Genomic DNA, 26320 nt, shown 5'->3' with positions numbered 1-26320 from the left:
GGGGAAGGATATTTTCAAGATCTGAAGGTCCTTCATCAGTAGAGAGGACTAAGTTGTTATCTTACTCGTACCTCTGGGGAACATTTTCCCCTTGTGCTGGGGAAACAGGCAACAGACTGAGGTGGCGTCTTCAGAAAAACATCTGGGGGAGATTGTTGTCTTAAGCAGAATTCTTTGTGTTGATAAACTGGTAAGGATGGGTCGATTTAATTCAGTAAAAACATTTTAAGAAATAAATAAGCAGGTCTGAACTGAGCATATGCTAATCTTTGTGTTTCAAGACTTGCTTCTGGCTAGGACTGGGGATATGGATTTTTGCCCAATTCTAAGATTTATTAAAACATATCCAGTCAGAATGAAGTGAGTTACATATTTCTGGAAACTTTGACATTCTCTCTCCCTTAATTTTTTTATTTTAATCCTCATATCCCTAAGTTTTTCTTGACCAGGCACTTCTAAGCTATTGAACAGGGTGGGAGGAAGAACCTCAGTTCGTAAAACTTCTCTTTTGGCTCACAACCTGCATAAGCAGAGGAAGGGTTTTTCCTCTGACTTCAAATAGAAAACTCTCCCTCGACCACAAACGAGTATGGAAAGGTGGTTGCTTGTTACTTTATAGCTCAAGAGCGAAGCATGCAGAAGGCATTAGGTGAAAGTGAACTATTTAATGAATCCATTGTTCCTACTTTGGTATGAATTCCCAAGAACTTGACTTATGAAAGATCATAGTAAAAAGCCTTCAGGAGATTTTTTTCCCACATACACTTACAGCAGTTGTGCAAGAAGCCTCTTACTCTACTGATGCAGACGTTCTGGAAATATCTTTTTCTGGAAGAAGCTAGCTATCAGACTTAAGAGTTAATGTGATACTGTTAAACTGCTGTATAATGTTACTTAGCCACCAAATAGTGATTATTCTTGGTATTGAAAAATCCTAAATCAAGCAAGTGTTCGGAGGCACAAAAAGTCCTGAAAATGTTAGCTGCTCGAGAAATGCAGCTAAGTGTTTTTCATTGCCTTTCAGATGATTTATATGCTGGAGGAACAAAGTTTTTTGTTTTCTTTAAATTGTAGATGAGGTCTAGTTTATGCATAGTTCTATTTATCAGGAGATACTGAGCACTGGAATTAAAACTGAACAAAAAACCATCTTGTCACTCTCATAAAACTTATTTGGCTTTATTTATGCCTTTCCACGTCATTGTGAAATGAGGGGAAGCTTTTGAGAGTGGTATTGCATACTTAGTTGTTTTAAAAAAATGTTTCTTATACTGGAAATTTTTAATAATGAACAATTATTTTAGTAATGAGGGTAAACGGGGAATCTGTGAGCAGAGCTGTTCCTGGGTGTTCCAGCATTACCTGTGTATTCAGCAAAGATAATGGGAATGAAAATGACAATTGTACCCGTATCTGCAAGGAACTGCTCTCCTAGCAGAGGCTGAATGCAGGTGCGAAATGTGAGTACTAACAAATCTCATCTACTGTCTTTTATACGATTCTGCACGATTTTTACTCAGAACTCAAGGAATTAGGCTGTTCTGCTGTTGCTGTATGCCCAGTCTGGTTTCTTCCTTAGACTCAGCTCAGGTGTTTAGACTGAGGTGGTTTTTTCTTGGGTTTTGTGCCTTTTTCCCCTCCCTAGGAAGTTGACTACAGAGACCATGAGATTCAGAGAGCTCTGTGAATGAGGGTGGCATCCAGCGTGACAGTCTCCTGTACGTTTTATGAGCAGCACTACAGTTAATGGCTGCGTTTGAACCATCCTGACGCTGCCCTTTGTGCCTCCTGCGCTCAACAAGGCAGTTCCCATCTCTGGCAGCTGTGTTTTTTCAAGCCTGGCTGCACGTCAGCACATATCTCTACATCAGATCCACCCTTTGGATGATTTTTTTTGTCCTTGTACAGGACACCTTTTCAGGGATCCAGTTAGCCAAGAGTGGGGCACAGCGTGTTTCTGTCCACGCTGCTGCTGAACGCTGAAACTATATGGTTTCCAACTGTAGAAAAAGCCGGTCTAGACTTGGATGGGCTGAAGACTTGAGGTTTTGGGATTTTTTTTTTTTTTATTTTTTTTCCCCCCTTTTTGGAATAAAAGCTTAGCTTTTGGAACAGCTCTACAACCACAAAGGAAAAGCGTACGGCTGCTGGCTGGGTGGTGTCCTGGCCCGGCTGCACCGTTGTAGCTGATTTTGTGTGAGCTTCCAACCCAGCTGTTCCAAGCCTGACACACACCCTGCCCATATTCCCAGCTCCAGAGCCAGCGACTTCAAAAACGTCCATCGGTTTTCATGAAGCAACCAATGGCTGCAATGGAATAGGTCTCCTCAGCTCAGTTTTGGTGGTGAATAAATACATTTTGATGCAGTTTTCTGTTGGGAGGGGCTGGCAGGTACGAAGCCGCTGCTCTGATGCATATTTTTTTTTTCTGTGATCATTTGTGTTTTGAAGTGCAGACCTGCTAAAAAGCACTTTCAGCATGAGTAGGATCTTTGCTGGTAAATTAATAATTTCATTCTTCCCTCTGTGTCTACCATAGTTCACTAATCAAGATTCTTTCTGTGTGCTGCTTACCGAGCTCAGCTTCAGAGCTGGTACTGTGGGTAACGTGAACATAGGGAGGGCAAGGAGAAGGGCTTAGAAAATTCTATTTAAAGAGAACGGAAGGAAAATTGATAGACTGTAATACCTGGCCTTTCAATCTAGTTCTGCTGCTCTGTTGTGTGCATTAAAATGGGGAGCTACTGTTAAGTTGGCCTGCAAGATGCACTTTCAAAGAAAAACAACCCCAAACCTGGCCCCTAAAGCTTTATCACCTACGGGAGGGGGTAATGTTCCCCGTAAATTCAGCTTCCTGCTTCTTAGGTAACGTAATTGCTGCTTCGTTAGCTGTTCTGCTTCTTAGGTATATTGCATCTCAATGCTCGCTTTTTAAATACACGTTCTAGACTTTTTCACTGGTTTCTTGACTCCAGCCTGGCGGTAGCGCGTTAAAACCACATCACCTTCCCCTCCGTGATGCAAAACGAAGCTCAAAGGCTTCGACGCACCCCGGCGGTGCTGCTACCCGGCCGCTGAGAACGGGAGGCTTGAGCAGGCAACCGAGGAGCTGTGTGGGGAGCAGGAGGGTTTTCCATCAACCTCCTGCATCCTCCAAAGCCCGAAATCCGGTTCTCTGGCTGGGAAAGGGCAGAAGCGACCCAGGGCAGCCCCGGTGCGGAGCGGCCGCTGCACTGCGTAGTAGGGCCGTCGGATGGCAATGTTGGTCTGGCTTTCCAACAAGGAGCAACTGGTGACATTTATTTTGTCCCTTGAACGTGTTATCTTCTGAGTGATTCAGCTGAAAGGTTGGGACTGGTCAGGACCAGAAGAGGATGGGGAGGGGTAAAAAAAATACAAGTGGGTGCTGGAGCTGGGGAAGGAGTTTTTGCATCATTTGGGAAAATGCAACGGTGCTGGAAATACTGTGCCAGAGACAAACGCTGCTGGTTGCCCAGCTAGATTTTTTCCACCGTGAGTCTGTTACCTTGAATATATGAAGTATGCTCATTTTCCAGTGCCTGGGTAGTTTTTAAAGTATCAGTTTAAGTACTGGAACATTCATAATTAAAGTTTCTGGAGCACTTGGGAAGTAGTTCACTTCTTTAACTATTATTTTAAAATATGGTAAAGAATATATAATGTGGCAGGCACATCCTGTAAGTATTAGAGTGGGCTCATCACTGTGGAAAAACTGGAGATCAAAATTGAAGGGAAAAAGAAGTGGTTATAATGCAAAATAGTCCCTCTTTCCTCTACAGGGTAGTCCCCTATGTGGAAAAGGCTTTTTTCTTTTGGTATTAAGCTTCTTTATTCCAAAAGGACGATACCTATTCTGTACGCACACAAAACAGCTCGCTGCTTCAAGGACTTGGCTTTTTCATCGTTTAAAAATAGGATTACTGTTTTGTTAATCTGATTATGAATCTAAACTGTGTGGGCCTGTCAAGTGGGCTCTCGCCGGCTGGTCCGGGTGCTAATCTCACTTGAGTGAGTGGGATGGGAGCACCGAGATGGAGCACACCAGATTTTCAAGAGCCCTCAGAATATTTCTGCAAGCAATCCCACACAGAATAGAAAATATGCTGCATAAAAATGTGTTTGTGATTGTATACAGTGTTATATGAGAAAAATACCATGCCTTTTAATATATAGCGTCAACTATTTATTGGGACTAAGAGCTGTATTAATAGGGGAAGGCACTTAAATATGATTATGCAGTGTGACCTTTCTCTGCCAACCAGATTAAAAACATTCCCTAGGCAGGTAATGGCAGGGTTATAATTCAGTTGGAAGAGCTGTGCTCTTCAAGTTTTCCCTTAATTTGCCCCCCCCCCTTTTTTTTTTCCTATAGTGGAAACAGCAGCTGCTCTATGCAAGAACGGGGAAGGGACAGGAGATGTAAAAGGGGCACTTGCCCACCTGACGCTTTCGAACGTCAGTTTGGCTTCATAGATGAAATAAAGCGAGGCACTCTGACGTGCTTAGGGAGATTGTGTGAGCATCGCAGCATTCCCGGGTGCTACCCCCGCTTTTCAGCTGGACGTCTCGGCCTTACAGCCGGTGGTATGATCTCACGTGGCAGCAGTGTGAACTCTGAACGTGCCTCCTCTCTTGGGGTTAAATCCTGGCACCAAGAAAGCGCCCCTTCTTTCCCCTGCCCCTTCCCCAAGCGCGCTCTGCTCACCCCCTGCCCGCAGCGAGGTCCAGGACCGTAATTGCTGTGGAGGCGCAGGGAGGTGGGAACGTGCGAGACGAGAACTCGGGGCAGCGGAGCTCTAACACGGGAGTGTGCTGCTCTGCTTCATCGTTTCCATGTGTGCTGAAGTAGCATGAAGTTTTCAATTCTGATGACTAACTTCTTTTCTTTATGGGAAGAAGCCAACTGACAGCTCCTCAGCCCCAACCCTTCTCTTTTTTATTGCCTTTTAACCACGCTAGCTCTGCCTTTTCCTGTAATTCATAGGCCACAGCGGCTTTCCCTTGAATCAGGAGATTTTTATTGCTGATTTGGAGCATGCTGAGAGTAATCCTGTTCCTGCTCACAGACTTGCCACATCTCCCTCTTTTGGAAAGGAGTGGCCTTACTTTTTATTTTACTTGAATGTCTGTCGGTGTCCTGTATTTCGGGACCTGATGATTGGGCTTGTGGGGAGAGGGGAGAAGCAGAGTTTGACGAGGTCCCTTTTGAAGCAGCTTTTGAAAGTAGAGTAAAAGATCATAGAATCCTAGAATGGTTTGGGTTGGAAGGGACCTCAAAGCCCATCTAGTTCCACCCCCCTGCCATGGGCAGGGACACCCTCCACTAGCCCAGGTTACCTAAAGCCCCATCCAACCTGGCCTTGAACACTGCCAGGGAGCCAGGGGCAGCTACAGCTTCGCTGGGCAACCAGATCAGTTTGTCAGAGCAAATGTGGGGCTTCCAGCCAGCCCCAGCAGCCGGGCACAGCCCTGGGTCTGCCTGGTGCCTGCCTGGGGTGGGAATGCCTCTTTGGCTATCTTCATCAACCTCTTCTCTGCCTGGTGGCACACATGAAGCTGTTGGGAAACTGCTAACATTCACTGCACCTGAGGTCTGCTGCGTTTGTAACCCTTCCCCGATGTTTTGCAGCTCTCGACAGTATGCGCCCTTGGCCTCTGCAACTCCTCTCGCCTTCCAGCTGGCTTCTGCCAAGCAATGGTGCTCCTGTCCTTCCCTGGCTTTACCTGCCCCCCGTCTGTTCTGGCTTGGACTTCCTTTCCCTCTCTTTCACCATTTACTTCTCTTCTTCCTCTTCCCACTAACATATATCTCACTCGATACGTCTGTATTCTGCCCGTGGGCAACCAAGAGGAGACGTCCTGCTCTTCTTTCCTGTTAATTGCTTGTATTTCTTCTCTAGTTTCTATTTATATTTATTTTTGTTTAATACCATAAATCATGGTGGTGCTTTCCTTGCATTATTTGTTGCTCCTGACATCACAAGAGTTCATTGGTGCTGACCTCTGTATGAGGACTGCACCATCATGAGCAATAAGACCCCCGCAAAAGCATTTTAAGACATATCATCGAGTTCATTAGATAAGCAGATTGTGATATTACCTGCTAGTTCCCAGAAGTACGACAGTTACTGTACAAGGATCGTAAAAATCTGTCATGTATGGCACTCTGACTTGTACAGTATTTTGTACAGCATCCTCTTTTGCAACGGTTCTTGCTCAAGAGCAGGCTGCCATTATGCCAAAACTTTCTTCTCAGCTCATTGTGGATGACACCATGTAAATAAATTTTAAAATGGGAAAGACTGGCAATTGGAGATACAAAAGTGGGTAGGAAATGAAAGAAACCACAGTGATAAGCGGGAGGTCAGTGCGTTGTACTAGATACGTTTCTTCTGTAAAGACTGGAGGGGGGTTTTTTTCCTGTAAAGATGTCAAGGGTTTGGCGCGGCAGCATTTGAAACTGAAGCACGCTGTAGATGAAATGCACATGGAGAGTTAGCGCGGACAAAGAAAAAAGAAATCTTCACCCAGTACGGCTAACGTCTTCGCTCTGTCAAGCAGTCATTATAGCCTCCAGATGGAAATAGACTGACCTATTTCTGGTCGGTTTAATTAGAAAGGTGGGAAAAAACAGAGCTGCCTGTGCTTCCGTTCCCCCTGGCACTAGAGCACGTGCTGCACAAATGCACGAGCACCAGGCGAAACCAGGGCTGGAGCTCTGCACGCACCGTGGGCCGAGGCACAGCAGGTCTGGGGCTTGGGCAGCCGGGACCCTGCGCGGAGATGGGAATGGTGCATTTCTGGCTGCGCAGGCTCAGCGTGAGCCAGCTGGGTCTCTGCAGGGATGGGCAATGGACCTCTGCCAGCAGGCATGGGTGCCTGGTGCCTGTCCTGGGTCGGGGTACCGGTCTCCCAGTGCCTTCCCATCCTGGTCCGAAGGGCTGGGCTGCAGTCCCAGTCCCAGCTCCCGAGCCAGGGTCCTGTCCCAGGGTGCTGGGCTGAGGTCCCTGTCCTGGGGTTATGTCCGGGGTCTCAGTCCCCACCCCTGGATCCGAGCACCCGCGTTCTCTTGGGCTCCTGTCCCAGCCTCTTGGTCTGGGCAGCTGGGCCGAGGTTCTGGGGCCCCAGGGTGGGCTGCTTGGTCAAGGTGCCGGTCCCTGTCCTATGGTCCCGCTCCACGGTGGTGCTTTCGGACCCGGTCCCTGTCCCGGGGCCACACCCCGGGTCTCGATCCCCCTTCCCACCCCGGGGTCCCTGTCCCGGGCGGGCCCCCCCCCCGGTGCGCCAGCGCGGCGGGACGTGCGGGGGCCGGGCCGAGCCGCGCCACCTCCCTCCCCCTGCCCGCGGCGGGGGCTGCTCCACGGCAGACCCCGCCACCACCGCCACGGCCGGGCGGGGCCATCGGCGGCGGGCAGCGCGGCGCGGGCCGCACACGGCGCCTGTGCCGAGGGGCAGGGCCGGGGAGGCGGGCGCCCCTTTCCCTTCCCTTCCCCTCTCCTCCCTCCCCTCCGCTTCCCGTCCCTGCCCCTTCCCCCATGGCGGCGCTGGGCGACACGGCGCGGCTGGCGGCGGCGGCGCAGCGCGGGGCGGCGGCGCTGTGAGGAGCCGCGCGGGGCCTGGGCGGGCATGGCGGGCCGCGGCCGCCGCGCCTGGCTCAGCGTCCTGCTGGGGCTGGTGCTGGGCTTCGTGCTCGCATCGCGCCTCGTCCTGCCCCGCGCCTCCGAGCTGGCGGCGGCGGCGCGGCCCCGCCGAGCCCGCCCGCAGGGCTGCCGCCCGCTGCCTGCCGCCGCCGCCGCCGCCCCGCCGCGCCGCCCCGGTTCGCCGGCACAGAGCTTTCTCTTCGTGGGGGTGATGACGGCGCAGAAGTACCTGCGGAGCCGCGCCGTGGCCGCCCACCGGTGAGCGGGCGGTGGGGCGGCTCCGCTCGGCTGCCTTCGGCTGAGCTCGGGTCGGGTCGGCTGGGCTGGGGTCTGTTCGGTTAGGCTCGGGTGGGTTCGGGTCGGCTGGGCTCGGCTCGGTTCGGCCACGTTCGGCTGGGCTCGGCTCTCGGCACGGCCGTTTTCCCTGAGGAGCGGCTGAGGTAACAGCCCCGGGGCGGGAGGTCTCCCGCGGCGGGGCCCTTGCGGCCGGGATGCCCTTGCGGCTGGGATCCCCCCTCTCGCCCTTCCCCGGGGCAGGTGTGAGCGAGCCGAAGGGGCCCCTCAGGGCACGCTCGGACCCGGCTCTCCTCGCCCCTGCCTGGGCAGCACTCGCAGCCGGGCCGGGGTGTGAGGTGAGGGGGGAGAGAGGTGCCCCGAGCTCTCATCTGCTGCCTGGACAGGTCGGCAGAGACCTGAGGGGTCGAGTTGAGTCGCACTGACGCTCTCGCGGTCTGGTTGAGCCGGTACATGGCAGGTAGAGCCAGTGGTCTTGCCCGAGGGTCAGGCAGCCCCTCCATAGCGAGGGGGCACTTGCCACCGGTCACTGGGGGAGACGCGGTCGTTAAAGCGCTTCCCTCAATGCTTCTGCCTTGGGCATGGCCGTGCCATGCTGGTGCAGTCCTTGGCTGCTGCTTCTGAAGAGAGCCGACAGCCTAATAATAATAAAGTTCGGGGATGGCTGTAACCCCCTGGATAGGGGAAGAAAAGACTACTGCGCCAAGCTGAATGCATGTGCTTAGGAATGAAACTCAGAAAATGCATCTGGGAACAAAGACTAAAATCACCCTCCGCTCGCTGCAGCTGTTGCTAAGGCTGGACCAGGTAGTGAAACAGCTTGAATGGGAAAGTCAGCTTGGGTGAATGCTCCTAGCTTCAGGCTGGTGAAGCTAGCGCAGAAACTGGGGTGTCTGAGCCATGTGTTTATTACCTGAGTACACCTATTTTTGGAGCAGGGACAATCTTTGTGCTTTGCACAGCATGCCGCTTGCCGTAGCCGGTGGCATGCTCTCCAGCCATAGCTGGGTATGGCTGTGAGTGCCGCGTGCTAATGGGACTTCTGTCCAAAGCCTCGGCAGCATCAGAATAATCATCTCTTCTGTGAGAGACGTGTCTGTGGCTTTGGAGCAACATGCCTATTGCTCTGGCGTTCGTGCCAGCAGGCAGTGCTGGGAGGCTGCGCGGGAAGCTTGCTTGGGAAATCTGAAAGAGTTAAGAGCTAAAATGTCAGCTCGGGTATACCCTGGCTCCAACTGAGCACTGCACAGCCAGTGCTGTCAGAGGAGCAGCCAGGAGCTCTGGGGCGGATCTTTCTCTAATAAAACATCCCCTTTAGTTGTGTACTAGAACAAACCCTTCTCCATCTCCTGCCTGCCTAGGTTGAAAAGTACTTGGCCCTAGTGGCCAGTAAGAACAGGATGGCAAAACCATGTATGATGGACCATCTTCTCCTCCTCTCCCTGCCCAGCGCTGGTTTTGGGAAAGGGTAGCTCTCTTTATATCAGCATCAAATGCACTCAGATTGCTTAATTTGGGCAATCTGAAGTATATTGTCCACCAACAATGGTTTTAATGGAAACTTAATTCCTTCTTTCAGCAGTAGACCTGTAATTAAGTAACAGAGAGTGCATGATTGATGCTTTGAAATGGGTGAAAGAATCTGTTTCTTCAGGGTTAGGTATTCTTCTTCACCGTGTGGGATGGAGCATTTTGGATTGCAAATCTCATGAGCCACATAATTTACATACAGAAAGGCTGGAGCTGTGTTGGGACATCATGTAACAGGTTTTATGGCAGAACAGTTTGCCTAGTATCCGTCGGATTTTGCATCAAGGATTCAAGAAAGGGAAATTTATCACAATAGTGTCCAGAGATGGGTGTTAATTGTGCAGTGTTTCGCTTTGCTGGTGTGGGAAGGATTCTCATTCTTCGGGCTTTGGCCCTGCTTGCTGAATGGTCCCATGCTGTGGGAGAGCTGGGTTTACGGAACCAGATCTGCATCATGTGCTCACACAAAAAAATGGCTAGAGATGCAATGTAACAAATCCAGCTAATGGAATCGGGCCCCTTTAGCCCTTGGAAGGAGATCTGAGTATTGCTTTTTACTGCACTGCTGTTTTGGTTTAACCTCTAGAGATGATGTCCGCTCTCAGAAGGGACGAATAAAGAGACGTCTTAATGTTGCGGTAGGGCTAAATGCATTTTTCTCCCCTCTGTTGGTAAAAGAAATGAGATAATGTCCTGGTGACAGGAAGACATCTTTGGGGGGAAGATGGGGAGCGAAAGGAAGACAAACCTGAAATCTTAAAAGGCTTTTGATTGCCATGAAGTACTCAAGCAGACAATTGCTGGGATTACTACATTGACAAAGCATCCTGGTGAGCTGAATAGCTGGCACAGCGAGTGAAATGGGAAGCTGCTAGCAAGGCATTCCCGGGGTGGCAGCGTGTGCAGAGCCTTGATACCGCGCTAGCCAGAACACTGAAAGGAATTAGGGATTCAGAGGCTGAATACCTCCAAATTGCTGTGGCTCAAAGGCCATTTACAGACACGGCTAAAAGGGACCAGAGCGGAAAGCATTTGCTGATCCTTGCTGTTGTGAATCCAGATAGGGTCTAACAAGAGGGGAAGCAATCCACTTCCTGAACATCAATCATGAGCAAAATGACCACTGCAAGGCAAAACGGGCCTGCTGGATTTTCAGGAGACACTGGCTCTTTGAAACAGTTGTGCTTTTGTAGTCTGCGAGGCAGAGAATAAGCTTTAGATCTACAGGTTTTCAGAGGGCAGATTTGTAACTTCAGCAGTTATTGCATCTGACAGCCAGGTTAGCAGAGCTTCCCTTCCAGGAGGCTGGTGAAGTGGAGCAGCAGAAACTGCGGTGTCACATCAAAGGACAAGAAATAGTCAGGAAAAGAGCCATGCGGGAAGGAGTTAAAGTATGGCTGGGGTTCAGGGAAAGTGCAACAATATGCGCTAATGGTTTTGCAGTTGAGGGGAGTTGTCCTAAAAGAGCTGCAGGAAGGAGAGGATGGGAATAAGCAGTCTCCCAGAAGATTTAAGTCTGCTGTCTCAGAACAGAAATATCAGGCAGTTAACCACCCTTTTTTTTTTTTTTTTTCCTTCCTTTCTTTTTGCATAGCAACTAGATTTCCTGGGAAACGTGGCAGGAGACTAGTGTGAATGTAGTTAATGGTGAGATGCCTGAGGTTGGTCTTTGGCAATATCTCTGCAGGAACACAGCTGCAGTACTTCTCAGTTTGGGACAGTCCCCACGGCACCTTGAAGTGCCACAAGGCCACACACACGAGGACCGTGAGAGGTGCCATTTTGCAGCACTAGGCAGCGATGCCGGGGTCCCACTCCCGCAGCAGAAGGGTGCCCTTTGGGAGGCTCCGTTTCAAACGTGCTGCCATACTGTTTGTGGTGGCTTATAGGAAACAGACTGCACTGGAATCTAAATACCTGAGCACTTGGAAAAGCTTAAGTGAAAGGCAGCCAGAAGGATTTGGGTTCTAAAGGAGTTTGTATTATCTGTCTAAGCCTGCACTAGCTGCTGCAGAAATGTAATACAAAACACATTTTTGTGCTTCTTTTAAATTCAGAGCCTAGGTCGAAGCTGTTGGGTGGTATTTAGTTTTGGTCCTTTCTGGTTGCTAGTGAGGTAATACGATGGATTGTGGAGCGTGCACTCTTGCCTCTGGAGATGATGCCATGTGAACTGACTGAACATTGTGGCAGCGCGATACGCATTTTGCTTAACATATAGATTATGCCACAGTATTGCAGCAGTAAGAACTCGGTGTGTCCTGCTCTTGTGTCCTTCAGCAGAAATATGACATACTTGGGCTTTCTGATCAGTAAGCAGTTACCTAAAATTTGCAAGAATGTTTAAGGAACAGTATGAAACAAATACAGAAAGAGCAACTGGCATTGATGCATGGGGGATAAGGCGAAACGAAGTCACCTACTTACCCCAAAATAACTATATGCCCCAAACCTTTGGGACACTTGGGCTTTGGTACCCGCTGGGTATCGGTGTGCCTACAGATGATGGATCCATTTCTGTCCCTGTTTCCACAAGGAAGGTGGATGGATATCCATGGACAGAAAACTGGCATCACTTAAAATTGGAGCAGTTTAATTCAAAAGACTCTAAGGAGCTGTGGAAGCTGCTTCAGTTCTCCATTAAAGCTTGATACCAAGCTGTCCTGCAAAGATTTGAAAGGAACTCTCCCTCAAAATCTGAATTCTGTAATGCAGATCTTAACTGGGAAGCTCTTTTAAACCTATCTGGAAATTTTAAAAAAACAGCATGTTTTTCTGGTATCTCATGATGGTCATCTGCAGTACCATGTGCAGGAGCAGTGTGCTGGTTTCCGTGCTCAGTTCTCCTGGCTGAGCTGTGGTTCATTGCTTCCCTTGTAGCAAGTGTTGCTGGAAAGATGGGACCTTGAAGAACAGTTACACAAAACTAGCCCTAATCCAACATGAAATTTAGCTGAACCATGTATTCAGAAAATCAGTCTTTTAGGTCCATTATCTTGGTGAGTTCTTCACAAATTATGATTTTCTTCAGCATAATTATACAAGATGACTATTTCTCAAAACTTTAAATGATTTCTCTGATCTCCTCTAAGGGAGGTTAGAATCATAGGATGGTTTGGGTTGGAAGGGAACTTAAAGATCATCTGGTTCCAACCCCCCTGCCATGGGCAGGGACACTCTCCACTAGCCCAGGTTGCCCAAAGCCCCATCCAACCTGGCCTTGAACACTTCCAGGGATGGGGCCTCCACAACCTCTCTGGGCAACCTGTTCCAGTGCCTCACCACTCTAACGGTAAAGAATTTCTTTCTCACATCTAATCTAAATCGACCCTCCTTCAGCTTAAACCCATTCCCCCTTGTCCTGTCACTACACTCCCTCATAAAGAGTCCCTCACCAGCTTTCCTGTAGCCCCTTCAGGCACTGGAAGGCTGCAATTAGATCTCCCTGGAGCCTTCTTTTCTCCAGGCTGAACAATCCCAACTCTCTCAGCCTGTCCTCATAGGAGAGGTGCTCCAGCCCTCTGATCAACTTCGTGGCCCTCCGTGGTTCCCAAGCTGAAAACAAAAAGCAAGTACATTTTTTGTAACCATCTCCAGTTTGGGTCTCTACAAAGGCGCTGTCTGCATAACACTGCTGACTATGCTTCTGCTGAGTCTGCAGAGCTGATAACAAAGCAAGGTAATACAAATAAATAATAAACACTGGAAACAAAAGATACAACATTCCAGATCTGTGCTCCTCCTGCTCCAAGCTATGCTTTTTAAACTTCTTAAATGAAGAAATGACTTCTGACAACATTTGGTGACTGTAGCAGCGGTCACTTTTTAGAAAATACTGGGGTTTTTTAGCACTCTCTTTGTGCACACAGTTTTCTGTATTGCATGAATACCTGTACCAGCTGTGACAAAGTCTTTGCATCCAGTTTGCTTGTGACTTGCTCAGATTGGGGTACATGTAGGATATCTAGTGTGCCAAATCAGTTAAGGGATGGTAAAATTGACTTGGTGGCCACCAATACTGGAGCAGTCCTAATGTCCTCTGCTAAGAGACTTCTTCTAAGGAACCATTATCTAATTTTTTTTACGTTTGTGTTTGTTTAAATTGCACTTTGATTCCCTTGTCAATGCTAGCTTTTAGTTTGTTGGAGTTATGTGCACTGAGGGAAACCAGGTCGCACACCGTCGTGCATGTTTTCACTGCTGCTCCTGCGGAAGGTAATGGAGAGCCTTGCTGTCCTGATTCATGCACGTCCTCCTGTTTAACTGAGGAGATTCAGATTACACAGAGGAGATAAGGTTGGGATCTGCCGGAGCAGTTTAGCTGCTGGGTTTTTAAATGACCAGTTCAGTACATGTATTGGTTGTATTGAGAACCTGATGTTTCTTTCTGGACAGAGTCGAAATGGCCTTAAGCTGACTGAGGCTGCCAGCTATCACTGCAGGGGAGGCGGTCTCTGCAGGCATAGATACAGGAGTCTGGTGGCAGAAATGTTGTGACCGCATTTCCTTTAAACAGTTGAGGGTGAGAGAGCCCTTGTAGGTGGAAGGAGGGCAAGTGTAATATTAGAGAAGCCTTGACCAGGAAAGCAATGGTGGGAGTGTGTGGTGGTGGGGCCACAGAAGTAGGAAGGTGTTGAGACAAGAGGTCTGTGCCTGAGAAGCTGAAGGGATTAGGTTGCTGCCCATAACCTGAGAGCAGACATGGTAAACTGGACTGGAGGTGAGAGGACAGGCAGGAAATGTATCTGTTAACACACTACTCTGCAGAATAGCTTGTGATTGAGCCAGGGCTGATTCTTTGCCATGTCAGATAAAAAAAAAGTTAAAAGTAGCTTTGATCAGAATTCATCCCTGCATTTACTAGTCCTTAGTTCTGCCGATAGCTGGGGTCAGAAAAAAGTATTTACAGTTCGTTTTATGAACTGTGGTTTGGCTTCTTTAGCTGAGTGCGACAACGTGTTTCCTGAGCAAATTGTTCTTTCTGTATTCTCTCCCCAAAAAAGAGCCGCATCAAGCTGGGAGCTGTGGCTTAGACATAAGGAGCAGCACATGGTGACTCCCATTGTTTCAGCCTCTGCTGAGCAGTGCTTGCGTTGACACAGACACTCAGGCAATTTTTTGATGTGGGAGTGTATTTTGTCTGTCTGAGTTCAAACGAATGCTCAAAGCCACAGTCGCAAATAACACGGCGAGTTGTCTCATTCTAGAAATTGCGTTGTCGCAGGAAATGAACAAAGGCTTAGTCAACCTGTGCTGGGGCATGGTCAAAGTGAGATCCCAATGCTGAAGTAATGTTGTGGTGCCGACCCAAGTCACACACTGATCCTTGGGATGTGGTTATCGTTAGGGCATGGTCTTTCTGCATGCGTTGTGCCCCCCACATATGCAGGGATATGTCTCTGGTTTACTCCTGTTTTACTATGAAACTTAAATATGCCCCAGATCCATGAAAAGGTGGGGTCAAACTGGCTTTGAGCTGAGGCGTTTAATGCAATACAAGGGCTGAGAATCAAATGTGCCAGGGTTTATGGATGTACATGCATTTTGTTCCCTCTCCAATGTATGGGAGCTCTTTTCTTGACAGTACTTAGGGGGCTCCTGAGGTGAGGGTACCTGGGTGGAGAGCAGGGAGTAAGTTTAAACTGGAAATCAACAGAAGGGGTTGTGCTGGGGGAAAAAAAAAAAAACAAACCAAAACCCAAAAAACCCCAAAGAGCTGAAGACTGCTCCTTAAAAGAGTCCAGAAAGGAGCTAAAACTTGGAGTGATAGAAGACATTGTGTTGTCCATGGTTTGTAATCATTACAAAAGCAGATCTTTCAGGACATCGAGAGCAAGTCTGAAAATTAATTGTTTGCTTTTGATGTTTTAGAATAAAAAAAGTTACTAAGCAGAAATTTCCGTAAGACTTTAGCTTATAACTTCACCAGGTGATTGTCTGGAAAGTGTCCTGGGTCCACCCAAAGCTGCACTGGGAACTGGTCACAATGGATGAGATGAGCTGTGTTTCTCAGTAGCTTCTTCTGCCTTTTAGTTCTATGAGATTAAAATTTGAATGCATCAAGTATCTTTAATGAAGAAGTCTTCTAAACTTAGATTGAGAGTTGGTATGGGAAGAGCAATTTACTCTGTAGTCTTTTCATTCAAGACCAGATAATTTGTATGTGGAGTGTGTCAGTGAACTTCCTTAATAGTTAGTGAAAGTTCAAGATATGAGCGTGTCTCATTTTTAAATGGGTAGTTTTCAGTGCTTTAATAGGATATGACTTTATAACCAGTAGTACTGTGCATTAATTGCATCACTGATGATTAAAGGCCTCATCACCTCTGTTGTGAAGTCAACAGGAACATTTCCATTGGTTTCACTCTCTGCTCTTCTGAGAAGCTGGGATCTGAACTTTTCCTATGAAACGCTACCCATGGCAGTAACAAATCCAGAAGACAAAGCTTTTAAAGTAATTGGGTGATACTCATTACACAAAACTGAATTAGTGTGTAACTGTTAAGGTGTGGAAATTGATGTTTAGTTAGTACTAATCAAATACCTTTGTGTTTCCCAGTAGAACTTAAGGAATAATTCTTCTGAAATATTTTTATATTTCAGACTTTGTATGGTAGCTAATTCTGGAGATTTCAAATTTCATATGGTCTGTACTGCCCAAAATCCGCTCTGCTTTTGGGAAGAAACCTATGTTGAGAGGCATCTGGTAAAAGTGACAGTGATGCATTGAGGGAATACCGCGTCCTTTACCTTGAGAATGTTTTTGCATTAGGCTTTGAATATAGGTTATATTCTGAGCATAGTCACCAAACATAATTAGAAAATATTCTCCCACTATACAAAAAGGGGCAAAACCTGTTGGTTTACCAATGAAAATAGTTTCTGTGAGTTTCTGTGAAGGATACGTGAACTCTGCTTTTTCCCGGGTAGAATTTGAGAAAATGGTACTGAAAGCTTAAAATTCATAATTTTTAGGGCAAGGCTATAACAGTTACATGATTGAAAATCCTCCCTGGAGGAGGTTAAGTGTTCTGCAGTCTGCCTTGAGGAATCATCCTACATCTCTTCCTGCAATGTGAGTGACCCAATTTGCCCATGCAGATGGGTTGGATTTGGCAGAGAGGAGCATGGAAGGTGTGGAGCAGATGTCGCTGTGTTGTTTCACACAGAAAAAGCTCCTCTTTTGTGATGTTTCTCTCTACTAAAATTGGTCTGATACATACGGAAAGCTGCTGGAGGTGCGGATGTTGGTAGCACCAGGTTATCTGTTGGGATTACATGTATTGCATGCATCTCTTAGGACTACTTTTCTACTAGTCCTTTGCTGGTATGGGCAGACCCATTTGAGGTTACTGTTGCTACCGTGCTCTGTGCTTCTCTGGCTATTGCAAACAGGCAGGAATGTTTTACTTCTGTCAAAGCCCTACCTGCTTTTCCACATATCATCTAGAGAAGTTGCTGTTTGGTTGGTTTCCCACAGGATACTGATTCCCTACAAGTTCATGTGAAATTTCTATTTACTCTTTGGAAGTCAGTACTTCTTAATGCACATTTGAGCTTTTGATGGGGCTTAGGGGGATTGGGAGGTGGATACGATGCTGAATAACTTGCAGGGAAGCTTTGGAGTCATTAAATCCAGCTGTATGTGAATTGTTTGCCCATCTTGGCTCCCTTTGGCTTCACTCTGTATCTTGTGACCAATAGCTGTTACACCAATACTGAGTGTGCTTAAGAAAGCCTGCCTGCCACTAGTGAACCACTACTATTGAATTATTTTTCTATCAGATACAGCTGCAAAAATGATACTCAGATGCCTGTCATGTTAGAATTTTTTGTGTATTATACCGATTGCTCTGTGTGCAATGTGAATGTTCTCATTTGCATGGAAAAAATAACCCTTCAAGGCATTTAAAAAGAAAACTTGTAAAGCAGATGAGGTGGAGTTCCTTTGAGTTGTCTCTGGTAGCACTCCCTGCTTGCCTTGGTTTGCATACTTAATTAGTCCTTATTGTCTTTTTCAATCTAGAACCTGGTCCAAAACCATTCCTGGCAAGGTTGAATTCTTCTCCAGCGAGGGTTCGGACACCTCTATTCCCATTCCCATCGTGCCGCTTCCAGGTGTAGATGACTCTTACCCACCCCAGAAGAAATCTTTCATGATGCTCAAATATATGCATGACCACTACTTGGACAAATACGAATGGTTTATGAGAGCTGATGATGATGTTTACATCAAAGGGGACAAACTGGAGAACTTCCTCAGGAGTTTGAACAGCAGCGAGCCCCTCTTTCTTGGGCAGACTGGCCTTGGCACCACGGAGGAGATGGGGAAGCTGGCGCTGGAACCAGGCGAGAACTTCTGCATGGGGGGACCAGGAGTGATCATGAGCCGGGAAGTCCTGCGTAGAATGGTGCCACACATTGGCGAGTGCCTGAGAGAGATGTACACCACTCACGAGGACGTGGAAGTGGGAAGATGCGTGCGGAGGTTTGCGGGAGTGCAGTGTGTGTGGTCCTACGAGGTAAGGACGAGGATGTGGAGAACGGAGGTGTGTGTTTTGGGGGAGGTAGAGAGTGGGAGAGGCTGGCAGCAGGGAATTGCTGTTGTACGGCTGTGCAGCAGTTCCGCCAGAGCTCACCTCCCTTTGCAACTCTACCATCCAACTGTACAGTTTCTACTTGCTTTTGTTTCCTACAAGTGTCACCCTGGGAGAGACCTACACAAATACGGAAGTGCAACAGTAAGGAGGGAAATGGAGCCTAACATTAGGCATATTGGGGTTGGGGGAGAAACATCATTCACAGAAGATATTTTTATTTAGACAGAAAGGGAATAAGCTTAAATCAAAGTGTCCGTGGGTCCCTGCAGTCTTGACTGTCCAAGCCTCTTTTGTCTTCTTTAGCTGGGTATGTCATGGTGTCAGTGTGGAAAATAGATGATACAATTACTTTGCAACTTGCTGCAGTTGAAATGTGCAAGGCTGACACGTTTGCCCTGACAGTGACAGTTTTTTCCCAAACTACAGCCATGGTGGAGATGACTCATGGTGGCTGGCACTGTCACCCTGTGCACTGAGCTGCCTCCCAGCCTGCCTGCAGCAGAAGTCCACTGCTGCTCGGGGGACTCGCTAGCAGCCCCATCCTGCAGATGCCCGCTCAGTACGTCCCTGACGTCAGCAGAGACAAGCCACCACTCTTACTTCAAAACTTGGGTTGTGCCCACAGCTGATGTGGCTGTGAATTTGGCATCCTGGGAGGGGGAAAACCAAGAAAGTCCCCAGCCTGCTTGTGGCAGAGTTTCTTGCTGCTGTTCCTTCTGGATGCTGGGGGGCAGCGGCTCCTCCCAGGGGCAAGAGGGGCTTCTCCTGCCCCGATGCTCTGGCTCTTTGAAGTGAGTCCTGGGTGTTAACAGACTGTCTGACTGAAAACACCTGCTGGGCTTGAGCTGCAGTTTCTCCTCCTGTACCAGGGAAAATGCCGGTGGTTCTGTCTTAGAAATAAGGGAGACGTTGAGAGCAGAAGAGAGAGTCAACAGTTTGTCTTTTTACACAAACATTTATGACTTGTATGCAACTATGGCTTTGTCCTTTTATGAGATGTGGTAAAGAGGGGGATTCTTCTGCCCACATGACAGAGGAGCTGTGGTCACGGATGATGAAAGATACTGCTGCTGACCCGCTCTTTCACTGGCAAAGACTTGTGTTAAACTTTTGACACTGAATTTCTGTCCCCAAAAGCTGTTGCTTCGTTTCAGTTCACAGTTCAGTGACAGGAAAGCCTCTGAGGAAGGGAAAGGAGGTTTCCAGCTGCAGTAATTCATTCATATCTTCTGTGCCTAAAGACCTTCTGGATTAACAGTGGCTCTCCACGTTCCCGGCTTACAGACCTGAAACTAGTTTGTCTGTTGCCAGTATCGTCGTTAACCGTTCATAAGGAGTCAGTAACTTTTTTCTACAGTTTTTAGCAGCATAAAATTTTTACTCTAGACATTCTGAGTTGAAATAACTTATGGTGTGAATGCCTGTACCATGTGGTATTTGATAATTTACTGAAGGTCAGCATTTTGGTCCTAGTGAAACTGGCGAAGACCTAAATTCAGTATGATCAAATTTTGACCTGAAATAGCTAATGATAGCACACAACTGCACTAGGAATGCTATCTGACAGAATTAGATTGGGCTTTTCTCAAAATCAGTTTTGTTTGATCAGCTTCTGTTAAATTATCCATAGTGCTGGATTCTCCCAAGTGCCTTGAATTACTTAAAATTGGTTTGTGTGAAGTGTATAAACTGTAAGATGTTCAGAAGTAACCCATGAGTGTGAGATGTTAAGACTCAGCTGTTTTGGAGAGAGGGCAGAGTTTCGGTCATGAAAGCACATTGCTTCTGCAATGAATAGGTCCACTCTCATTTAGTTGAGGCTTTTCAATTTAAAAAATCTGTCATCTTTCCTTTTTTTGATCTTGTCCTTTCATTGTCCAGACAACTAGATTAAATGTGCCTGGTATTTTATTTAAGATAAAGCAATAGCTGTGTGAAATAACACAGCTGTCGTAACAGCTGTGTTAGGAAAGCTTGGTGTAAAAGCGACATTTTCCATGTCTTGTATGTTCATGAACATCAAGTAACAGGCCACTGTAAGTGAAGTGCAAAGGATTGTATTTCAGCAAGCTTCTGACAGAGCAAAAAGTTTATCTGTGCCTGGTCTGCTGGGACACAGCCACCGCATTCTTCATGGTTCCTGTCGAAAGGGAAGCAGCAACAGCACGAGACTCGGCAAACAAAATGGTGTTGGCTTCAGAAAACCCAAACTTCTCCTTTGCTTCCTGCACTTCCTATTCTGGAGAGTCTCAAGCGGCAGCACGAACCAGGAGCTGAGGTCTTTGATTGCATCACCACCCAGCTCTTTGGTTTGCTTAGCTTCTCTGAAATGGAGAGCCCTGCTGGACCTGAGTGTGGGTGATTTTTTTTTTTTTTTTTTTCCCCCCTGCACTGTTCTTGCAGTGGGCTCTATGCCCGGAGTCATTTTACTCATCTCCATGACTGTCAGTGCCCCCTTTCTCTGATTTTAGGATCCCACAATGTCTTTACTGTGCTGCTCATCTTCCCTGGCTCTGGCTCTGGTGGTGTGCCCAAATGCGTCTCCAGGCCTGGCTCTGTGTTTTATTTCTGCTCGCAGCAGTCTGTCTCAAAACCCTTTTTTTCCCCCCTTCCTGTGTTTCTGCTCTCTGTGGTGCCTCTTAGACCACTTCATTAGTGGCACCGGTTATTGCCCGTTTCAAGACTTGTAAAGATTTGTTCATGCTCTTCCTGCTGTCAGGAGCTTTTCAGTAAATACAGTAAAAGAATTGACACCACGATTCTTTGGACTTCCTGTTTCATCTCACCCCAGAAAAGAGGCAGCAACATGTGCAAGCTTGAGAACTGAAGCTCCCTGAGCTCTGGGGAGCTTCATCTGATGCACCCAGGCTGCTGCTTCAGGAGCAGTTTGCAGTCCGTGATGGATTTTAGGCTTCTGTGACCAGGCTTGTAGCTGCTGCCCTGCTTGAGGCAGGTCGAGTGAGTCACAGATGAGACATGCCTCTTAAAATGTAAGGTCTTTATGGCAAGGATTATCATCATTGTAAAAACAAACCCAAGACTGTTACTGCTGTTTGACAAATAGCTGTAAAACTCAGCCCTCTATAGGGTGGAGCAGCCAAAGCTTGGGATTTTATGCAGCAAACTGGAAGGAAAAAAAATAATGAAAAGAATGGAGCTGTGAAATCTCAGAAGCTTACAGATGGGAGCTTGACGGTTTATGAAGTGATATTGGAGTGCAGCCTTTTCTCTTGAAGAGGACAAAAGGCTTGTACTGAACTTGCTAGGAGGTGATTCTGCATTTCTAGTGAATCTTGGTATTTTGGACTTCTGGCACATTAATAGGTGTTTTTCTCAGGAAAAGTTTACATATTTAAGTCTCTTTCCTTCTTTCATTTCCTCCCCCCAGTAGTCCTAGTTTGTCTCACATGGATCACAGAGACATGCTAGTTTTGTTTTCTCATCTGATGCCATGTGTGGTCTTGGCTTTTCAGCCTGAGGACAGGTTTCAGCTTTGATGACAAGCTATCTCATTTGTGATTTAAACTATCCCAACGTGTTGTTGATCTCAGTTTTCGTTTTGAGTCTAATGTTTCCTTTAAATGCATCTGAATTACAAAGCCACCGCTCTGCAGCTTAGCGTTGTTTCAGCCTTGTTTCATGGCTGCTGCTGAGTATTATTTTAATTTGTGTTTAATATCCTCACCTTAAGAGTGTTGGTAACTTTAATACAAGCTCTTCGTAGCTGCTAGAAATCAAGACAGTGCTGATATGTATCCCATTAATTTCTTCAGTAATAAAACCCTTCTGACACACATTGCTTTCAGGTGATACTGCTTGGTGTCCTACAGCGCAATAGAAACAACTGGATCTAACGAAGCAGCTTATGCTACTTCTAACTGCTGGTGCAAATGCCCGGATGTTTTGTCTGGTTTTCCTTCTGTTCTGATTGAGGTAGTGGGAGAAATCAGGTAAGAAGCAGCAAGTGTGTCTGTGTGGAGGGGGCAGTGCTTTCCTCCAAACTTGGAACAAGTTCTCTTAAATGTTCTGAAACAAGACAGGATTTTTAATAACATACATGGAAAAGAAGCTATGACAAAGGGAGCGATCACATCAGGAAACATGAGCATCAAGGAAGAGTAGGTCCAACTTTTTGGATGTTGGTGAGGGGAAGAAGTAGGGTAGTGGTGACTAGGGGTAGGCGAGGGCCTTCAGGGAGAAAGGGCATTCGAATTAATGTTTTGTGTGGTCTTTCATCTGGAGTAATTGAATGTAATTGCTACTCTGAAATTTACTGAGGTTAGGAAAGCCTTTAAAGTGCATATTGTATCTGCCAAGTACATTGGCACTGCCAGAACATACCGTTTCTGGAATGGATTCTCCCATGGGCAAAAGTGAAGTTTATGGTTTTCTGTAAGATAGAAGTCAAAAGAAGATAAAAGTCCTGCAGCGATTGATCAGAACTGAAAGACTGGGGACAGATGCAACTGTTAACGGCTAACCTTCAGTTCCCTTGCTTTATCCTCTGAGAAAGAACCTTCCTTCACTAACGAAAAAGGAGATTCAGCCTGTTTGTAGCTGGTTGATGTATGGTGCACAGCACACAAGTGACTTCAGCAGCAAGAGCTGTACATCCCGGAGCAGGGCAGGATGGGGTCTGTGAGGAGGTGCTTTGGGCAGGGTGCTCTGAAGCACCTTGGTTTACCGCAGTTTGTGCGGGGCAGTAGGGTTGGATGGTGATGTTTGGCTGCCCTTGCTCTGTGAACCCTTGCCTTGGACTCCACGCAGCAAATGTAAGACTTGACTTGTCTTTGGTGGGAGTTTCCAGCAGCGCTCCTGAAGTCAGACAATATATACACACATATATTGTCCCTGCTTCAAAGGTTGTACGTTTTTTTGAAGTCAGAGCATAGGAACTTGGCAAACCCTGACAGCAATGGATACCTTTTCTTGCCGTGTGTGTGTAGCCCATTGCATCTCTTCATTCAAGAAACATACGAAACAAATTGCATGCGTGCGTGTAAGAGGGAGGATACAAGCATGCCTAGTGTTCTAGGGTGAATGTTTATAAATTGTCTTTTCTTAAGCACTAAATTTTATCTCCGAAATGCTTCAGAGATGTCTTTTTGGCTTCAGAGTAAGTTGGAAGTAGGTGGCTATCTCTTCTGGGGATGGATGGAGATTGAGCTTCATGAAAGTAATGAGGAATGGCATTTTGTCAGAGGACAGACAGGTTAGACTAGAGAAGAGCATTATCTGGGCAGGGAAGGTGATGTGTGGGGCTCAGTGTGAGACAAAAATACATGACTGATGTGACAGGGAGTCTGTGACGACAGTGGGGGAGGCAGCCGGGTATGACCACTGTGATCTAATTTTAGTAGCAATGTTTGCTGAGGAGGAGGGCAGAGAGGTCAAAGGAGAGAGTAAAGGCTGCAGTTTGGGTTTGTGAAACCAAGGTGTGGGTTAGGAGGATTTGAACAGGAGACAGATCTCAGATCTGCACCCAAGTCCTGACCTAGCTCTTTCACTTCAGAAAGTAATCAAATATTTGAGAACCAAATATTTCAGAGGGAAGACTGACTTGACATCAGTAAGTCATTTCTTAGTGACTTCTGAACTCAGGTTGGTAAAGGTTTCTTGTTTGTTATAGAAATCAAGAACGACTTTGTATATAGCTCTTAAGTGTTGTACCAAAGTTACTTCAGTCTGGATCTCACTGACTTTCTCCTGGCCATTGTTTTAAAAGAGGAAGGCTGAGTGATTTATGCTTACGCATACATGCCTTTCCAGGCTATGGAGACTTGGAGACTGACCTAGTTTTTGTGAGCACATGGTTAATCTGACCCTAGTTAGCTGGATGACTTGATCTAATGCCTAAGCTGAGAGTTGCTGAAATGGGGACTTTGGTGGTGGTGTGCAGAATCTAAGGAAGCTTCAGTCAGGAATCCAGCAAACAGAAGTATTGCTTTTTTCCCCGTTAGTTTTTATCTTGAGGACAAGTCAGGAAAGGCTAATACTTCATTGCGTAACAGGACAACAAACTAATAAAATAACTCATAATCCCAGTTTCTGAACTAAGGCATGCAGAAGATATGTGAGGATTTGAATTTATGTTGAGCAGCAATGGGGATAGGCAAAGGGAGGTAAGTCTGAGACCAGAAGCTTTCTAATGTATTTATCTCTTCTGAACTGATGGGAAAGCCATCTGTCTTTTGCGGGGTAGATTCTTGCTTTATGGCTTGCTGGAGCTGTGAGGCTCGATATTTGGGGGAAATGATGTCATGCTGTGATCAGAGCTGTGTGCTGCGCTGCCTCTTGTAGGTGAATCCCACCTGACCGGAGACCTTGGAGGACACGGTTAAATTCCAAACCTAATAAATATAAAACACAGCAATATCTGTGTAGTCAGTTATCTGCCATGGGCTAATTATGTCTGACCAAACTTTAAGTTGACAAGTTTCCTTTGCCATTTTATTTAGTGCTTATCTCTGTGTATAAAAGGTGAGAGTGGGAGAATAAACCACTTCATGGCTACCTCTGTATAAACAGAATCTCTGTGAAATGTCCTATGTGACTAGACAGTAAAAAAAATAAATAAAAAATTGTCTTTCTCAGCTGAAGTGAACATGAAGTGTCTTCTGCTGGGGCTTTCAGTATGGAAGTGTTTAGCGGATCTATATGTCGAGGGTAACTGAGACCTGGATGTTAGGGGGAGGGGGTTAAGTGAGCAAATTTGGAGAGAGTATTTGCTTTTTTCCCCTCAATCTATGACAGCTGAGTTCTATGCACAGCTTAAAGTGCCAGCAGCATGGAGTTGTCAGAGCCTGTAAGTATGGGAGAGAAAAGCCAGACTTGTTTGGTGATGGGAAATAGAAATGAAGTGCTGATGTGAGGAAGGGGCTTAATATAAACTAGCTGAGGTCACCGAAGGGATGGGACAAACAAATTCAGCTCAAATGCTTGCAGTGCTAGCTGTATTAGACTTGGAGTATGGTGTTTTGAGAAACATTTGGATTTTTTTAAATAAAAACAATTGAATTATTACAGAGAAGAAACAAAAGGTGAATCTTTTAAATAGATGGATATGATGGGTTTTGAGGTAATATCTGTTTGTTCCTTTATAAAAACAATTTAGTGTAAAACATCATTTTCTTTTGAATTTTGAGTGAATGTACACAGTTAATTATCCAGAGTTGCTTTAGACAGTGGTTATAACCAGCCATATCAGTGTGTAGCGCTAACCTGCTACGAAGACTTTTCTTAATGCTTTTGGAGGAAAGAGTACGCAGCGGGCTAACGCTGCCTTGACACAGCACAGAGCGCCTGCTCTGTGAGCGTTTCCCTGTGCTCGCTGGGCTGACAGTGTACTAGGACAGGCTCTGAGGATGCGTTTGTGATCTGTAGAGTTATATTTTGCCAGTTCACCACGTTTGCAGTCACTAGTCTGCTGGTGGTGCTGGGAGATACTGTTGAAAAGAGCTGTTAACACCAAGTGACTCCTCACCTCAGCCCATGAACTGCAGTTCCTCTTTTGCTTCCCAGTTGTCTACTCCTAAAGTCACTGTACTCGATGGGCTATGTGGTCTCCTGGTGCTGACAAGGCAAAAGATGGCATTCAGTGTGCTGCTGTATTTCTTTTTTTATAGCTTGCAGCTGCAATAACTGATGAGAACTGTGTGTCTTGAGTCTTCCCGTGCATTGTACCCAAGCGTCAGTAAGGAGGTTGGCTTTTTGGACAGTGGTGGGTGAACCATTAGTTTGTGGGTGAACAGGCAAGATGCAAGATGACAACCTGCAATGCCCAGTCCTTGCAGCAGGCAGGTAGCAGTTTAACTCTGTGTCCTGCACTGTTGTCTGACGACTCTGTGGACGGTGTGAGTATGTAGTCAGACTGCATGGAGGATTAATTGTCTGGCATTTGTCTAACCTCATTTGCTGTAGACACCTCCCAGCTGAAGAGCTGCTGCTGCTTTGTGTTCTGAAACCATCTGATTTGGAGCAGAAAATTTAGTTCTACTTTGCTGGACTGTGGTACCATCCTTAATTGATCCTTAAAATGCTTAAAACATTTTAGCGCTAATTTCCTGTGTTAAAAGCTTATCTGGACTCCTGGTGGTGTGAACTTTCATGGTTATCAGCTGGAGACCTCTTAACATCTTGCCAGAAATCCTGATTGCCTGAAGGATGGGGATTATCTTCCTGCATGCCTAGACCAAAATGACCTTTATGTGTCACAAAGAAGTTGGGAACATAATT

General features: G+C 46.6%; 1 protein-coding gene across 1 annotated transcript in view; it reads left to right on the top strand.

The window, feature by feature from the left end:
- Positions 1 to 7459: 7459 nt before the first annotated feature.
- The window catches only part of CHSY1 (chondroitin sulfate synthase 1), an 80292-nt gene continuing 61431 nt past the window's right edge, over positions 7460 to 26320 (top strand). Inside the window, exons 1-2 of the mRNA XM_054837272.1 lie at positions 7460 to 7919; positions 17512 to 18007. Coding sequence (XP_054693247.1) covers positions 7648 to 7919; positions 17512 to 18007 — 768 coding nt within the window. The 5' untranslated portion in view covers positions 7460 to 7647. The remainder of the gene's footprint in view (positions 7920 to 17511; positions 18008 to 26320) is intronic.

This window comes from Grus americana, chromosome 10 (genome assembly GCF_028858705.1).
Source record: "Grus americana isolate bGruAme1 chromosome 10, bGruAme1.mat, whole genome shotgun sequence".
Classification (NCBI taxonomy): Eukaryota; Metazoa; Chordata; class Aves; order Gruiformes; family Gruidae; genus Grus; species Grus americana.
This window is presented reverse-complemented; position numbering and strand designations above follow the sequence as displayed.